Source organism: Nothobranchius furzeri, chromosome 17 (assembly GCF_043380555.1).
Source record: "Nothobranchius furzeri strain GRZ-AD chromosome 17, NfurGRZ-RIMD1, whole genome shotgun sequence".
NCBI classification, from domain to species: Eukaryota; Metazoa; Chordata; class Actinopteri; order Cyprinodontiformes; family Nothobranchiidae; genus Nothobranchius; species Nothobranchius furzeri.
Window position 1 is genome coordinate 43,979,858 of NC_091757.1, and position 17,034 is coordinate 43,996,891.

The 17,034-nt window shown below is 42.0% G+C and overlaps 1 protein-coding gene across 2 annotated transcripts in view; it reads right to left on the reverse strand.

Annotated features, from left to right (window-relative positions):
- LOC107396386 (mucin-3B) overlaps positions 1-17,034 on the reverse strand; it is a 94,542-nt gene that overhangs the window by 30,841 nt on the left and 46,667 nt on the right. For both annotated transcript variants that reach the window (XM_070546087.1, XM_070546088.1), the window contains one exon: positions 1-17,034. This exon is cut by the window's left edge and continues 21,211 nt beyond it; it is cut by the window's right edge and continues 11,483 nt beyond it. In XM_070546087.1, the coding sequence (XP_070402188.1) occupies positions 1-17,034 (17,034 nt within the window).

A 17,034-nucleotide genomic window follows, 5' to 3' on the forward strand; every position in this document is an offset into this window, starting at 1 on the left:
ATCAACACTGTGTTTTGAAGTCTCTGACTCTGAGGCGATTAAGATAGATGTGCTTGAAGGTTTAACTGTTGAGCCAGTGAGGAATGAAGATGACTCCACAAGTGTAGAAGATGCACTAGTTGATCTTGTCAGTAGAGTTGGGGCTGTGTCATCAAAGACTGTGGATACTGATGGTTCCATTTGAAGAGATGGCAGAAGTGTCTTATTTGTTTCTTGTCCATCTGTTATTCCAGGTGATTTAGCTGTTGGTGCCTCCGAAGTAGATGGAGATGAAGATGAACCTTTGCGAGAAGTAGTTGAGCTTAACACAAGTGTGGTTTGGCTTCCAGAGCCTTCTTGATCTAATTGCGCAATGGTAAGGGACTTTTCTGGCATATCTGTAACATAAGAACCTGTGGGTATCATTGTCTTTTCTATGTAGACACTCTCAAAAAGCTCTGCTGGAGGGTTTGTAGTTGTTTCTGTGCTGAACAGTGAGGAAGCGAGGGAAGACTCCGTTGGTTTGCTGGACATGACATTTGTATAATCAGCAGACTTTGTTTCATCTGTGTTTGATGATGTTTTTGAAGAGGATGTTACTTCTGCCAAAGAGCTTGCATGTGGAAATGAAGATGCATCACTGACTGACATGCTTGAGCTTATTGTGCTTGGACTTTCGCTTCCTGAGCCCTCTAGTTCTGCAAGGGTTATGGTTGATTTGCCATCAATACTGGTGAAAGGAGATAGTGAAGACATTGCTGTCTCATCAGACACAAGATCGTAATCTTTCTCAATTGAAGCTGCTGTTGTCTTTTTGGTGCTGAACAAAAAAGAAGCTGTAGAAGATGCTGTGTCGTTGGTAGACATCTCTGTTGTCTGATCATCTAAACTCTGTTGATATGCTTTGGAAGAAGAGGAATCTTCTATTGCTGTTACAGGTATGCCCTCAATCCTACTAGTGACTGAAACTTGTTGTTTGTCAGAAGTTACTGACAAAAGTTCCTCTGTGCTGTAAAGTGGTGATGCTGTGTAGACAGTTGGTTTTGACATTTCACTTGAAGAAGGTATGTGCGATGAAGACATCGTACTGAGTGTTGAATAAGCAGTAGTTGTGGTCAATGATGACTGATCTGTGGCACCATCAACACTGTGTTTTGAAGCCTCTGACTCTGAGGAGATTAAGATAGATGTGTTTGAAGGTTTAATTGTTGAGCCAGTGAGGAATGAAGATGACTCCACAAGTGTAGAAGATGCACTACTTGATCTTGTCAGTAGAGTTGGGGCTGTGTCATCAAAGACTGTAGGTACTGATGGTTCCTTTTGAGGAGATGGCAGAAGTGTCTTATATGTTTCATGTCCATCTGTTATTCCAGGTGATTTAGCTGTTGGTGCCTCCGAAGTAGATGGAGATGAAGATGAACCTTTGCGAGAAGTAGTTGAGCTTAACACAAGCGTGGTTTGGCTTCCAGAGCCCTCTTGATCTAATTGCGCAATGGTAAGGGACTTTTCTGGCATATCTGTAACATAAGAACCTGTGGGTATCATTGTCTTTTCTATGTAGACACTCTCATAAAACTCTGCTGGAGGGTTTGTAGTTGTTTCTGTGCTGAACAGTGAGGAAGCGAGGGAAGACTCTGTTGGTTTGCTGGACATAACATTTGTATAATCAGCAGACTTTGTTTCATCTGTTTTTGAAGAGGATGTTACTTCTGCCAAAGAGCTTGCATGTGGAAATGAAGATGCATCACTGACTGACGTGTTTGAGCTCATTGTGCTTGGACTTTCACTTCCTGAGCCCTCAAGTTCTGCAAGGGTTATGGTAGATAGTGAAGACATCACTGTCTCATCAGTAACAAGATCGTAATCCTTCTCAATTGGTCCGGCTGTTGTCTTTTTGGTGCTGAACAATGAATAAGCTGTAGAAGATGCTGTGTCAATGGTAGATATCTCTATTGTCTGATCATCTAAGCTCTGTTGATATGTTTTGGGAGAAGAAGAATCTTCTATTGCTGTTACAGGTATGTCCTCAGTCCTACCAGTGACTGAAGCTTGTTGCTTGTCAGAGGTTACTGACAAAATTTCCTCTGTGCTGTAAAGAGGTGATGCTGTGTAGACAGTTGCTTTTGACATTTCACTTGATGAAGGTATGTGTGATGAAGACATCGTACAGAGTGTTGAATAAGCAGTAGTTGTGCTCATTGATGACTGATCCGTGGCACCATCAACACTGTGTTTTGAAGTCTCTGACTCTGAGGCGATTAAGATAGATGTGCTTGAAGGTTTAACTGTTGAGCCAGTGAGGAATGAAGATGACTCCACAAGTGTAGAAGATGCACTAGTTGATCTTGTCAGTAGAGTTGGGGCTGTGTCATCAAAGACTGTGGATACTGATGGTTCCATTTGAAGAGATGGCAGAAGTGTCTTATTTGTTTCTTGTCCATCTGTTATTCCAGGTGATTTAGCTGTTGGTGCCTCCGAAGTAGATGGAGATGAAGATGAACTTTTGCGAGAAGTAGTTGAGCTTAACACAAGTGTGGTTTGGCTTCCAGAGCCTTCTTGATCTAATTGCGCAATGGTAAGGGACTTTTCTGGCATATCTGTAACATAAGAACCTGTGGGTATCATTGTCTTTTCTATGTAGACACTCTCAAAAAGCTCTGCTGGAGGGTTTGTAGTTGTTTCTGTGCTGAACAGTGAGGAAGCGAGGGAAGACTCCGTTGGTTTGCTGGACATGACATTTGTATAATCAGCAGACTTTGTTTCATCTGTGTTTGATGATGTTTTTGAAGAGGATGTTACTTCTGCCAAAGAGCTTGCATGTGGAAATGAAGATGCATCACTGACTGACATGCTTGAGCTTATTGTGCTTGGACTTTCGCTTCCTGAGCCCTCTAGTTCTGCAAGGGTTATGGTTGATTTGCCATCAATACTGGTGAAAGGAGATAGTGAAGACATTGCTGTCTCATCAGACACAAGATCGTAATGTTTCTCAATTGAAGCTGCTGTTGTCTTTTTGGTGCTGAACAAAAAAGAAGCTGTAGAAGATGCTGTGTCGTTGGTAGACATCTCTGTTGTCTGATCAACTAAACTCTGTTGATATGCTTTGGAAGAAGAGGAATCTTCTATTGCTGTTACAGGTATGCCCTCAATCCTACTAGTGACTGAAACTTGTTGTTTGTCAGAAGTTACTGACAAAAGTTCCTCTGTGCTGTAAAGTGGTGATGCTGTGTAGACAGTTGGTTTTGACATTTCACTTGAAGAAGGTATGTGCGATGAAGACATCGTACTGAGTGTTGAATAAGCAGTAGTTGTGGTCAATGATGACTGATCTGTGGCACCATCAACACTGTGTTTTGAAGCCTCTGACTCTGAGGAGATTAAGATAGATGTGTTTGAAGGTTTAATTGTTGAGCCAGTGAGGAATGAAGATGACTCCACAAGTGTAGAAGATGCACTACTTGATCTTGTCAGTAGAGTTGGGGCTGTGTCATCAAAGACTGTAGGTACTGATGGTTCCTTTTGAGGAGATGGCAGAAGTGTCTTATATGTTTCATGTCCATCTGTTATTCCAGGTGATTTAGCTGTTGGTGCCTCCGAAGTAGATGGAGATGAAGATGAACCTTTGCGAGAAGTAGTTGAGCTTAACACAAGCGTGGTTTGGCTTCCACAGCCCTCTTGATCCAATTGCGCAATGGTAAGGGACTTTTCTGGCATATCTGTAACATAAGAACCTGTGGGTATCATTGTCTTTTCTATGTAGACACTCTCAAAAAGCTCTGCTGGAGGGTTTGTAGTTGTTTCTGTGCTGAACAGTGAGGAAGCGAGGGAAGACTCTGTTGGTTTGCTGGACATGACATTTGTATAATCAGCAGACTTTGTTTCATCTGTTTTTGAAGAGGATGTTACTTCTGCCAAAGAGCTTGCATGTGGAAATGAAGATGCATCACTGACTGACGTGTTTGAGCTCATTGTGCTTGGACTTTCACTTCCTGAGCCCTCAAGTTCTGCAAGGGTTATGGTAGATAGTGAAGACATCACTGTCTCATCAGTAACAAGATCGTAATCCTTCTCAAATGGTCCGGCTGTTGTCTTTTTGGTGCTGAACAATGAATAAGCTGTAGAAGATGCTGTGTCAATGGTAGATATCTCTATTGTCTGATCATCTAAGCTCTGTTGATATGTGTTGGGAGAAGAAGAATCTTCTATTGCTGTTATAGGTATGTCCTCAGTCCTACCAGTGACTGAAGCTTGTTGTTTGTCAGAGGTTACTGACAAAATTTCCTCTGTGCTGTAAAGAGGTGATGCTGTGCAGACAGTTGGTTTTGACATTTCACTTGAAGAAGGTATGTGCGATGAAGACATCGTACTGAGTGTTGAATAAGCAGTAGTTGTGGTCAATGATGACTGATCTGTGGCACCATCAACACTGTGTTTTGAAGCCTCTGACTCTGAGGAGATTAAGATAGATGTGTTTGAAGGTTTAATTGTTGAGCCAGTGAGGAATGAAGATGACTCCACAAGTGTAGAAGATGCACTACTTGATCTTGTTAGTAGAGTTGGGGCTGTGTCATCAAAGACTGTAGGTACTGATGGTTCCTTTTGAAGAGATGGCAGAAGTGTCTTATATGTTTCATGTCCATCTGTTATTCCAGGTGATTTAGCTGTTGGTGCCTCCGAAGTAGATGGAGATGAAGATGAACCTTTGCGAGAAGTAGTTGAGCTTAACACAAGGGTGGTTTGGCTTCCAGAGCCCTCTTGATCTAATTGCGCAATGGTAAGGGACTTTTCTGGCATATCTGTAACATAAGAACCTGTGGGTATCATTGTCTTGTCTATGTAGACACTCTCAAAAAGCTCTGCTGGAGGGTTTGTAGTTGTTTCTGTGCTGAACAGGGAGGAAGCGAGGGAAGACTCTGTTGGTTTGCTGGACATGACATTTGTATAATCAGCAGACTTTGTTTCATCTGTTTTTGATGATGTTTTTGAAGAGGATGTTACTTCTGCCAAAGAGCTTGCATGTGGAAATGAAGATGCATCACTGACTGATGTGTTTGAGCTCATTGTGCTTGGACTTTCACTTCCTGAGCCCTCAAGTTCTGCAAGGGTTATGGTAGATAGTGAAGACATCACTGTCTCATCAGTAACAAGATCGTAATCCTTCTCAATTGGTCCGGCTGTTGTCTTTTTGGTGCTGAACAATGAATAAGCTGTAGAAGATGCTGTGTCAATGGTAGATATCTCTATTGTCTGATCATCTAAGCTCTGTTGATATGTTTTGGGAGAAGAAGAATCTTCTATTGCTGTTACAGGTATGTCCTCAGTCCTACCAGTGACTGAAGCTTGTTGCTTGTCAGAGGTTACTGACAAAATTTCCTCTGTGCTGTAAAGAGGTGATGCTGTGTAGACAGTTGCTTTTGACATTTCACTTGATGAAGGTATGTGTGATGAAGACATCGTACTGAGTGTTGAATAAGCAGTAGTTGTGCTCATTGATGACTGATCCGTGGCACCATCAACACTGTGTTTTGAAGTCTCTGACTCTGAGGCGATTAAGATAGATGTGCTTGAAGGTTTAACTGTTGAGCCAGTGAGGAATGAAAATGACTCCACAAGTGTAGAAGATGCAGTAGTTGATCTTGTCAGTAGAGTTGGGGCTGTGTCATCAAAGACTGTGGATACTGATGGTTCCATTTGAAGAGATGGCAGAAGTGTCTTATTTGTTTCTTGTCCATCTGTTATTCCAGGTGATTTAGCTGTTGGTGCCTCCGAAGTAGATGGAGATGAAGATGAACTTTTGCGAGAAGTAGTTGAGCTTAACACAAGTGTGGTTTGGCTTCCAGAGCCTTCTTGATCTAATTGCGCAATGGTAAGGGACTTTTCTGGCATATCTGTAACATAAGAACCTGTGGGTATCATTGTCTTTTCTATGTAGACACTCTCAAAAAGCTCTGCTGGAGGGTTTGTAGTTGTTTCTGTGCTGAACAGTGAGGAAGCGAGGGAAGACTCCGTTGGTTTGCTGGACATGACATTTGTATAATCAGCAGACTTTGTTTCATCTGTGTTTGATGATGTTTTTGAAGAGGATGTTACTTCTGCCAAAGAGCTTGCATGTGGAAATGAAGATGCATCACTGACTGACATGCTTGAGCTTATTGTGCTTGGACTTTCGCTTCCTGAGCCCTCTAGTTCTGCAAGGGTTATGGTTGATTTGCCATCAATACTGGTGAAAGGAGATAGTGAAGACATTGCTGTCTCATCAGACACAAGATCGTAATCTTTCTCAATTGAAGCTGCTGTTGTCTTTTTGGTGCTGAACAAAAAAGAAGCTGTAGAAGATGCTGTGTCGTTGGTAGACATCTCTGTTGTCTGATCAACTAAACTCTGTTGATATGCTTTGGAAGAAGAGGAATCTTCTATTGCTGTTACAGGTATGCCCTCAGTCCTACTAGTGACTGAAACTTGTTGTTTGTCAGAAGTTACTGACAAAAGTTCCTCTGTGCTGTAAAGTGGTGATGCTGTGTAGACAGTTGGTTTTGACATTTCACTTGAAGAAGGTATGTGCGATGAAGACATCGTACTGAGTGTTGAATAAGCAGTAGTTGTGGTCAATGATGACTGATCTGTGGCACCATCAACACTGTGTTTTGAAGCCTCTGACTCTGAGGAGATTAAGATAGATGTGTTTGAAGGTTTAATTGTTGAGCCAGTGAGGAATGAAGATGACTCCACAAGTGTAGAAGATGCACTACTTGATCTTGTCAGTAGAGTTGGGGCTGTGTCATCAAAGACTGTAGGTACTGATGGTTCCTTTTGAGGAGATGGCAGAAGTGTCTTATATGTTTCATGTCCATCTGTTATTCCAGGTGATTTAGCTGTTGGTGCCTCCGAAGTAGATGGAGATGAAGATGAACCTTTGCGAGAAGTAGTTGAGCTTAACACAAGCGTGGTTTGGCTTCCAGAGCCCTCTTGATCCAATTGCGCAATGGTAAGGGACTTTTCTGGCATATCTGTAACATAAGAACCTGTGGGTATCATTGTCTTTTCTATGTAGACACTCTCAAAAAGCTCTGCTGGAGGGTTTGTAGTTGTTTCTGTGCTGAACAGTGAGGAAGCGAGGGAAGACTCTGTTGGTTTGCTGGACATGACATTTGTATAATCAGCAGACTTTGTTTCATCTGTTTTTGAAGAGGATGTTACTTCTGCCAAAGAGCTTGCATGTGGAAATGAAGATGCATCACTGACTGACGTGTTTGAGCTCATTGTGCTTGGACTTTCACTTCCTGAGCCCTCAAGTTCTGCAAGGGTTATGGTAGATAGTGAAGACATCACTGTCTCATCAGTAACAAGATCGTAATCCTTCTCAAATGGTCCGGCTGTTGTCTTTTTGGTGCTGAACAATGAATAAGCTGTAGAAGATGCTATGTCAATGGTAGATATCTCTATTGTCTGATCATCTAAGCTCTGTTGATATGTTTTGGGAGAAGAAGAATCTTCTATTGCTGTTATAGGTATGTCCTCAGTCCTACCAGTGACTGAAGCTTGTTGTTTGTCAGAGGTTACTGACAAAATTTCCTCTGTGCTGTAAAGAGGTGATGCTGTGTAGACAGTTGGTTTTGACATTTCACTTGAAGAAGGTATGTGCGATGAAGACATCGTACTGAGTGTTGAATAAGCAGTAGTTGTGGTCAATGATGACTGATCTGTGGCACCATCAACACTGTGTTTTGAAGCCTCTGACTCTGAGGAGATTAAGATAGATGTGTTTGAAGGTTTAATTGTTGAGCCAGTGAGGAATGAAGATGACTCCACAAGTGTAGAAGATGCACTACTTGATCTTGTTAGTAGAGTTGGGGCTGTGTCATCAAAGACTGTAGGTACTGATGGTACCTTTTGAAGAGATGGCAGAAGTGTCTTATATGTTTCATGTCCATCTGTTATTCCAGGTGATTTAGCTGTTGGTGCCTCCGAAGTAGATGGAGATGAAGATGAACCTTTGCGAGAAGTAGTTGAGCTTAACACAAGGGTGGTTTGGCTTCCAGAGCCCTCTTGATCTAATTGCGCAATGGTAAGGGACTTTTCTGGCATATCTGTAACATAAGAACCTGTGGGTATCATTGTCTTGTCTATGTAGACACTCTCAAAAAGCTCTGCTGGAGGGTTTGTAGTTGTTTCTGTGCTGAACAGGGAGGAAGCGAGGGAAGACTCTGTTGGTTTGCTGGACATGACATTTGTATAATCAGCAGACTTTGTTTCATCTGTTTTTGATGATGTTTTTGAAGAGGATGTTACTTCTGCCAAAGAGCTTGCATGTGGAAATGAAGACGCATCACTGACTGATGTGTTTGAGCTCATTGTGCTTGGACTTTCACTTCCTGAGCCCTCAAGTTCTGCAAGGGTTATGGTAGATAGTGAAGACATCACTGTCTCATCAGTAACAAGATCGTAATCCTTCTCAATTGGTCTGGCTGTTGTCTTTTTGGTGCTGAACAATGAATGAGCTGTAGAAGATGCTGTGTCAATGGTAGATATCTCTATTGTCTGATCATATAAGCTCTGTCGATATGTTTTGGGAGAAGACGAATCTTCTATTGCTGTTACAGGTATGTCCTCAGTCCTACCAGTGACTGAAGCTTGTTGTTTGTAAGAGGTTACTGACAAAATTTCCTCTGTGCTGTAAAGAGGTGATGCTGTGTAGACAGTTGCTTTTGACATTTCACTTGATGAAGGTATGTGTGATGAAGACATCGTACTGAGTGTTGAATAAGCAGTAGTTGTGGTCATTGATGACTGATCCGTGGCACCATCAACACTGTGTTTTGAAGTCTCTGACTCTGAGGAGATTGAGATTGATGTGTTTGAAGGTTTAGTTGTTGAGCCAGTGAGGAATGAAGATGACTCCACAAGTGTAGAAGATGCACTAGTTGATCTTGTCAGCAGAGTTGGGGCTGTGCCATCAAAGACTGTGGATACTGATGGTTCATTTTGAAGAGATGGCAGTAGTGTCTTATGTGGTTCATGCCCATCTGTTATTCCAGGTGATTTAACTGTTGGTGCCTCCGAAGTATAAGGAGATGAAGGTGAACCTTTGAGAGAAAGAGTTGAGCTCAACACAAGTGTGGTTTTGCTTCCTGAATACTCTTGATCTAATTGTGCAATGGTAAGGGGCTTTTCTGACATATCTGTAACATAAGAACCTGTGGGTATCATTGTCTTTTCTGTGTAGACACTCTCAAATAGTTCTGCTGGAGGTTTTGTAGTTGTGTCTGTGCTGAACAGTGAGGAAGCGAGGGAAGACACTGTTGGTTTTCTTGACATGGCAATTGTATAATCAGCAGACTTTGTTTCATCAGTTTTTGATGACGTTTTTGAAGAGGATGTTACTTCTGCCAAAGAGGTTGCTTGTGGAAATGAAGATGCATCACTGACTGACGTGTTTGAGCTCATTGTGCTTGGACTTTCACTTCCTGAGCCCTCAAGTTCTGCAAGGGTTATGGTAGATTTGCCATCAACACTGGTGAAAGGAGATAGTGAAGACATCACTGTCTCATCAGTACCAAGATCGTAATCCTTCTCAATCGGTCCGGCTGTTGTCTTTTTGGTGCTGAACAATGAATAACCTGTAGAAGAAGCTGTGTCAATGGTAGATATCTCTATTGTCTGATCATCTAAGCTCTGTTGATATGTTTTGGGAGAAGAAGAATCTTCTATTGCTGTTACAGGTATGTCCTCAGTCCTACCAGTGATTGAAGCTTGTTGTTTGTCAGAGGTTACTGACAAAATTTCCTCTGTGCTGTAAAGAGGTGATGCTGTGTAGACAGTTGGTTTTGACATTTCACTTGATGAAGGTATGTGCGATGAAGACATCATACTGAGTGTTGAATAAGTAGTAGTTGTGGTCATTGATGACTGATCTGTGGCACCATCAACACTGTGTTTTGAAGTCTCTGACTCTGAGGAGATTGAGATAGATGCGTTTGAAGGTTTAATGTTTGAGCCAGTGAGGAATGAAGATGACTCCACAAGTGTAGAAGATGCACTAGCTGATCCTGTCAGTAGAGTTGGGGCTGTGCCATCAAAGACTGTGGATACTGATGGTTCCTTTTGAAGAGATGGCAGTAGTGTCTTATGTGGTTCATGCCCATGTGTTATTCCAGGTGATTTAGCTGTTGGTGCCTCCGAAGTATAAGGAGATGAAGGTGAACCTTTGAGAGAAAGAGTTGAGCTCAACACAAGTGTGGTTTTGCTTCCTGAATACTCTTGATCTAATTGTGCAATGGTAAGGGGCTTTTCTGACATATCTGTAACATAAGAACCTGTGGGTATCATTGTCTTTTCTGTGTAGACACTCTCAAATAGCTCTGCTGGAGGTTTTGTAGTTGTTTCTGTGCTAAACAGTGAGGAAGGGAGGGAAGACACTGTTGGTATTCTTGACGTGGCAATTGTATAATCAGCAGACTTTGTTTCATCAGTTTTTGATGATGTTTTTGAAGAGGATGTTACTTCTGCCAAAGAGCTTGCATGTGGAAATAAAGATGCATCACTGACTGACGTGTTTGAGCTCATTGTGCTTGGACTTTCACTTCCTGAGCCCTCAAGTTCTGCAAGGCTTATGGTAGATTTGCCATCAATACTGGTGAAAGGAGATAGTGAAGACATCACTGTCTCATCAGTAACAAGATCGTAATCCTTCTCAATTGGTCCGGCTGTTGTCTTTTTGGTGCTGAACAATGAATAAGCTGTAGAAGATGCTGTGTCAATGGTAGATATCTCTATTGTCTGATCATCTGAGCTGTGTTGATATGTTTTGGGAGAAGAAGAATCTTCTATTGCTGTTAAAGGTATGTCCTCAGTCCTACCAGTGACTGAAGCTTGTTGTTTGTCAGAGGTTACTGACAAAATTTCCTCTGTGCTGTAAAGAGGTGATGCTGTGTAGACAGTTGGTTTTGACATTTCACTTGATGAAGGTATGTGCGATGATGACATCGTACTGAGTGTTGAATAAGCAGTAGTTGTGGTCATTGATGACTGATCCGTGGCACCATCAACACTGTGTTTTGAAGTCTCTGACTCTGAGGAGATTGAGATAGATGCGTTTGAAGGTTTAATTGTTGAGCCAGTTAGGAATGAAGATGACTCCACATGTGTAGAAGATGCACTAGTTGATCTTGTCAGTAGAGTTGGGGCTGTGCCATCAAAGACTGTGGATACTGATGGTTCCTTTTGAAGAGATGGCAGTAGTGTCTTATGTGGTTCATGCCCATCTGTTATTCCAGGTGATTTAGCTGTTGGTGCCTCCGAAGTATAAGGAGATGAAGGTGACCCTTTGAGAGAAAGAGTTGAGCTCAACACAAGTGTGGTTTTGCTTCCTGAATACTCTTGATCTAATTGTGCAATGGAAAGGGGCTTTTCTGGCATATCTGTAACATAAGAACCTGCGGGTATCATTGTCTTTTCTGTGTAGAAACTTTCAAATAGCTCTGCTGGAGGTTTTGTAGTTGTTTCTGTGCTGAACAGTGAGGAAGCGAGGGAAGACACTGTTGGTTTCCTTGACATGGCAATTGTATAATCAGCAGACTTTGTTTCATCAGTTTTTGATGATGTTTTTGAAGAGGATGTTACTTCTGCCAAAGAGCTTGCAAGTGGAAATGAAGATGCATCACTGACTGACGTGTAGGACCTCATTGTGCTTGGATTTTCACTTCCTGAGCCCTCAAGTTCGCCAAGGGTTATGGTAGATTTGCCATCAATGCTGGTGAAAGGAGATAGTGAAGACATCACTGTCTCATCAGTAACGAGATCGTAATCCTTCTCAATTGGTCCGGCCGTTGCCTTTTTTGTGCTGAACAATGAAGAAGCTGTAGAAGAAGCTGTGTCAATGGTAGATATCTCTATTGTCTGATCATCTAAGCTCTGTTGATATGTTTTGGGAGAAGAAGAATCTTCTATTGCTGTTACAGGTATGTCCTCAGTCCTACCAGTGACTGAAGCTTGTTGTGTGTCAGAAGTTACTGTCAAAATTTCCTCTGTGCTGTATAGAGGTGATGCTGTGTAGACAATTGGTTTTGACATTTCACTTGAAGGTAAGTGCGATGAAGACATCGTACTGAGTGTTGAATAAGCAGTAGTTGTGGTCATTGATGACTGATCTGTGGCACCATCAACACTGTGTTTTGGAGTCTCTGACTCTGAGGAGATTGAGATAGATGCATTTGAAGGTTTAATTGTTGAGCCAGTGAGGAATGAAGATGACTCCACAAGTGTAGAAGATGCACTAGATGATCTTGTCAGTAGAGTTGGGGCTGTGCCATCAAAGACTGTGGATACTGATGGTTCCTTTTGAAGAGATGGCAGTAGTATCTTATGTGGTTCATGCCCATCTGTTATTCCAGGTGATTTAGCTGTTGGTGCCTCCGAAGTATAAGGAGATGAAGGTGAACCTTTGAGAGAAAGAGTTGAGCTTAACACAAGTGTGGTTTTGCTTCCTGAATACTCTTGATCTAATTGTGCAATGGTAAGGGGCTTTTCTGACATATCTGTAACATAAGAACCTGTGGGTATCATTGTCTTTTCTGTGTAGACACTCTCAAATAGCTCTGCTGGAGGTTTTGTAGTTGTTTCTGTGCTGAACAGTGAGGAAGCGAGGGAAGACACTGTTGGCTTACTTGACATGGCAATTATAGAATCAGCAGACTTTGTTTCATCAGTTTTTGATGATGCTTTTAAAGAGGATGTTACTTCTGCCAAAGAGCTTGCATGTGGAAATGAAGATGCATCACTGACTAACGTGTTTGAGCTCATTGTGCTTGGACTTTCACTTCCTGAGCCCTCAAGTTCTGCAAGGGTTATGGTAGATAGTGAAGACATCACTGTCTCATCAGTAACAAGATCGTAGTCCTTCTCAATTGGTCCGGCTGTTGTCTTTTTGGTGCTGAACAATGAATAAGCTGTAGAAGATGCTGTGTCAATGGTAGATATCTCTATTGTCTGATCATCTAAGCTCTGTTGATAGGTTTTGGGAGAAGAAGAATCTTCTATTGCTGTTACAGGTATGTCCTCAGTCCTACCAGTGACTGAAGCTTGTTGTTTGTCAGAGGTTACTGACAAAATTTCCTCTGTGCTGTAAAGAGGTGATGCTGTGTAGACAGTTGCTTTTGACATTTCACTTGATGAAGGTTTGTGCGATGAAGACATCGTACTGAGTGTTGAATAAGCAGCAGTTGTGGTCATTGATGACTGATCCGTGGCACCATCAACACTGTGTTTTGAAGTCTCTGACTCTGAGGAGATTGAGATTGATGTGTTTGAAGGTTTAGTTGTTGAGCCAGTGAGGAATGAAGATGACTCCACAAGTGTAGAAGATGCACTAGTTGATCTTGTCAGTAGAGTTGGGGCTGTGCCATCAAAGACTGTGGATACTGATGGTTCCTTTTGAAGAGATGGCAGTAGTGTCTTATGTGGTTCATGCCCATCTGTTATTCCAGGTGATTTAGCTGTTGGTGCCTCCGAAGTATAAGGAGATGAAGGTGACCCTTTGAGAGAAAGAGTTGAGCTCAACCCAAGTGTAGTTTTGCTTCCTGAATACTCTTGATCTAATTGTGCAATGGAAAGGGGCTTTTCTGGCATATCTGTAACATAAGAACCTGTGGGTATCATTGTCTTTTCTGTGTAGACACTCTCAAATAGCTCTGCTGGAGGTTTTGTAGTTGTTTCTGTGCTGAACAGTGAGGAAGCGAGGGAAGACACTGTTGGTTTCCTTGACATGGCAACTGTATAATCAGCAGACTTTGTTTCATCAGTTTTTGATGATGTTTTTGAAGAGGATGCTACTTCTGCCAAAGAGCTTGCATGTGGAAATGAAGATGCATCACTGACTGACGTGTATGACCTCATTGTGCTTGGACTTTCACTTCCTGAGCCCTCAAGTTCGCCAAGGGTTATGGTAGATTTGCCATCAATACTGGTGAAAGGAGATAGTGAAGACATCACTGTCTCATCAGTAACAAGATCGTAATCCTTCTCAATTGGTCCGGCCGTTGTCTTTTTTGTGCTGAACAATGAAGAAGCTGTAGAAGAAGCTGTGTCAATGGTAGATATCTCTATTGTCTGATCATCTAAGCTCTGTTGATATGTTTTGGGAGAAGAAGAATCTTCTATTGCTGTTACAGGTATGTCCTCAGTCCAACCAGTGACTGAAGCTTGTTGTTTGTCAGACGTTACTGACAAAATTTCCTCTGTGCTGTAAAGAGTTGATGCTGTGTAGACAGTTGGTTTTGACATTTCACTTGATGAAGGTATGTGCGATGAAGACATCGTACTGAGTGTTGAATAAGCAGTAGTTGTGGTCATTGATGACTGATCTGTGGCACCATCAACACTGTGTTTTGAAATCTCTGACTCTGAGGAGATTGAGATAGATGCGTTTGAAGGTTTAGTTGTTGAGCCAGTGAGGAATGAAAATGACTCCACAAGTGTAGAAGATGCACTAGTTGATCTTGTCAGTAGAGTTGGGGCTGTGCCATCAAAGACTGTGGATACTGATGGTTCCTTTTGAAGAGATGGCAGTAGTGTCTTATGTGGTTCATGCCCATGTGTTATTCCAGGTGATTTAGCTGTTGGTGCCTCCGAAGTATAAGGAGATGAAGGTGAACCTTTGAGAGAAAGAGTTGAGCTCAACACAAGTGTGGTTTTGCTTCCTGAATACTCTTGATCTAATTGTGCAATGGTAAGGGGCTTTTCTGACATATCTGTAACATAAGAACCTGTGGGTATCATTGTCTTTTCTGTGTAGACACTCTCAAATAGCTCTGCTGGAGGTTTTGTAGTTGTTTCTGTGCTAAACCGTGAGGAAGCGAGGGGAGATACTGTTGATTTACTTGACATGGCAATTATATAATCAGCAGACTTTGTTTCATCAGTTTTTGATGATGTTTTTGAAGAGGATGTTACTTCTGCCAAAGAGCTTGCATGTGGAAATGAAGATGCATCACTGACTGACGTGTTTGAGCTCATTGTGCTTGGACTTTCACTTCCTGAGCCCTCAAGTTCGCCAAGGGTTATGGTAGATTTGCCATCAATGCTGGTGAAAGGAGATAGTGAAGACATCACTGTCTCATCAGTAACAAGATCGTAATCCTTCTCAATTGGTCCGGCCGTTGTCTTTTTGGTGCTGAACAATGAAGAAGCTGTAGAAGAAGCTGTGTCAATGGTAGATATCTCTATTGTCTGATCATCTAAGCTCTGTTGATATGTTTTGGGAGAAGAAGAATCTTCTATTGTTGTTACAGGTATGTCCTCAGTCCTACCAATGACTGAAGCTAGTTGTTTGTCAGAAGTTACTGTCAAAATTTCCTCTGTGCTGTAAAGAGGTGATGATGTGTAGACAGTTGCTTTTGACATTTCCCTTGATGAAGGTATGTGCGATGAAGACATTGTACTGAGTGTTGAATAAGCAGTAGTTGTGGTCATTGATGACTGATCTGTGGCACCATCAACACTGTGTTTTGAAGTCTCTGACTCTGAGGAGATTGAGATAGATGCGTTTGAAGGTTTAATTGTTGAGCCAGTTAGGAATGAAGATGACTCCACACGTGTAGAAGATGCACTAGTTGATCTTGTCAGTAGAGTTAGGGCTGTGCCATCAAAGACTGTGGATACTGATGGTTCCTTTTGAAGAGATGGCAGTAGTGTCTTATGTGGTTCATGCCCATCTGTTATTCCAGGTGATTTAGCTGTTGGTGCCTCCGAAGTATAAGGAGATGAAGGTGAACCTTTGAGAGAAAGAGTTGAGCTCAACACAAGTGTGGTTTTGCTTCCTGAATACTCTTGATCTAATTGTGCAATGGTAAGGGGCTTTTCTGACATATCTGTAACATAAGAACCTGTGGGTATCATTGTCTTTTCTGTGTAGACACTGTCAAATAGCTCTGCTGGAGGTTTTGTAGTTGTTTCTGTGCTGAACAGTGAGGAAGCGAGGGAAGACACTGTTGGTTTACTTGACATGGCAATTATATAATCAGCAGACTTTGTTTCATCAGTTTTTGATGATGTTTTTGAAGAGGATGTTACTTCTGCCAAAGAGCTTGCATGTGGAAATGAAGATGCATCACTGACTGACGTGTTTGAGCTCATTGTGCTTGGACTTTCACTTCCTGAGCCCTCAAGTTCGCCAAGGGTTATGGTAGATTTGCCATCAATGCTGGTGAAAGGAGATAGTGAAGACATCACTGTCTCATCAGTAACAAGATCGTAATCCTTCTCAATTGGTCCGGCCGTTGTCTTTTTGGTGCTGAACAATGAAGAAGCTGTAGAAGAAGCTGTGTCAATGGTAGATATCTCTATTGTCTGATCATCTAAGCTCTGTTGATATGTTTTGGGAGAAGAAGAATCTTCTATTGTTGTTACAGGTATGTCCTCAGTCCTACCAATGACTGAAGCTAGTTGTTTGTCAGAAGTTACTGTCAAAATTTCCTCTGTGCTGTAAAGAGGTGATGATGTGTAGACAGTTGCTTTTGACATTTCACTTGATGAAGGTATGTGCGATGAAGACATTGTACTGAGTGTTGAATAAGCAGTAGTTGTGGTCATTGATGACTGATCTGTGGCACCATCAACACTGAGTTTTGAAGTCTCTGACTCTGAGGAGATTGAGATAGATGCGTTTGAAGGTTTAATTGTTGAGCCAGTTAGGAATGAAGATGACTCCACATGTGTAGAAGATGCACTAGTTGATCTTGTCAGTAGAGTTGGGGCTGTGCCATCAAAGACTGTGGATACTGATGGTTCCTTTTGAAGAGATGGCAGTAGTGTCTTATGTGGTTCATGCCCATCTGTTATTCCAGGTGATTTAGCTGTTGGTGCCTCCGAAGTATAAGGAGATGAAGGTGAACCTTTGAGAGAAAGAGTTGAGCTCAACACAAGTGTGGTTTTGCTTCCTGAATACTCTTGATCTAATTGTGCAATGGTAAGGGGCTTTTCTGACATATCTGTAACATAAGAACCTGTGGGTATCATTGTCTTTTCTGTGTAGACACTGTCAAATAGCTCTGCTGGAGGTTT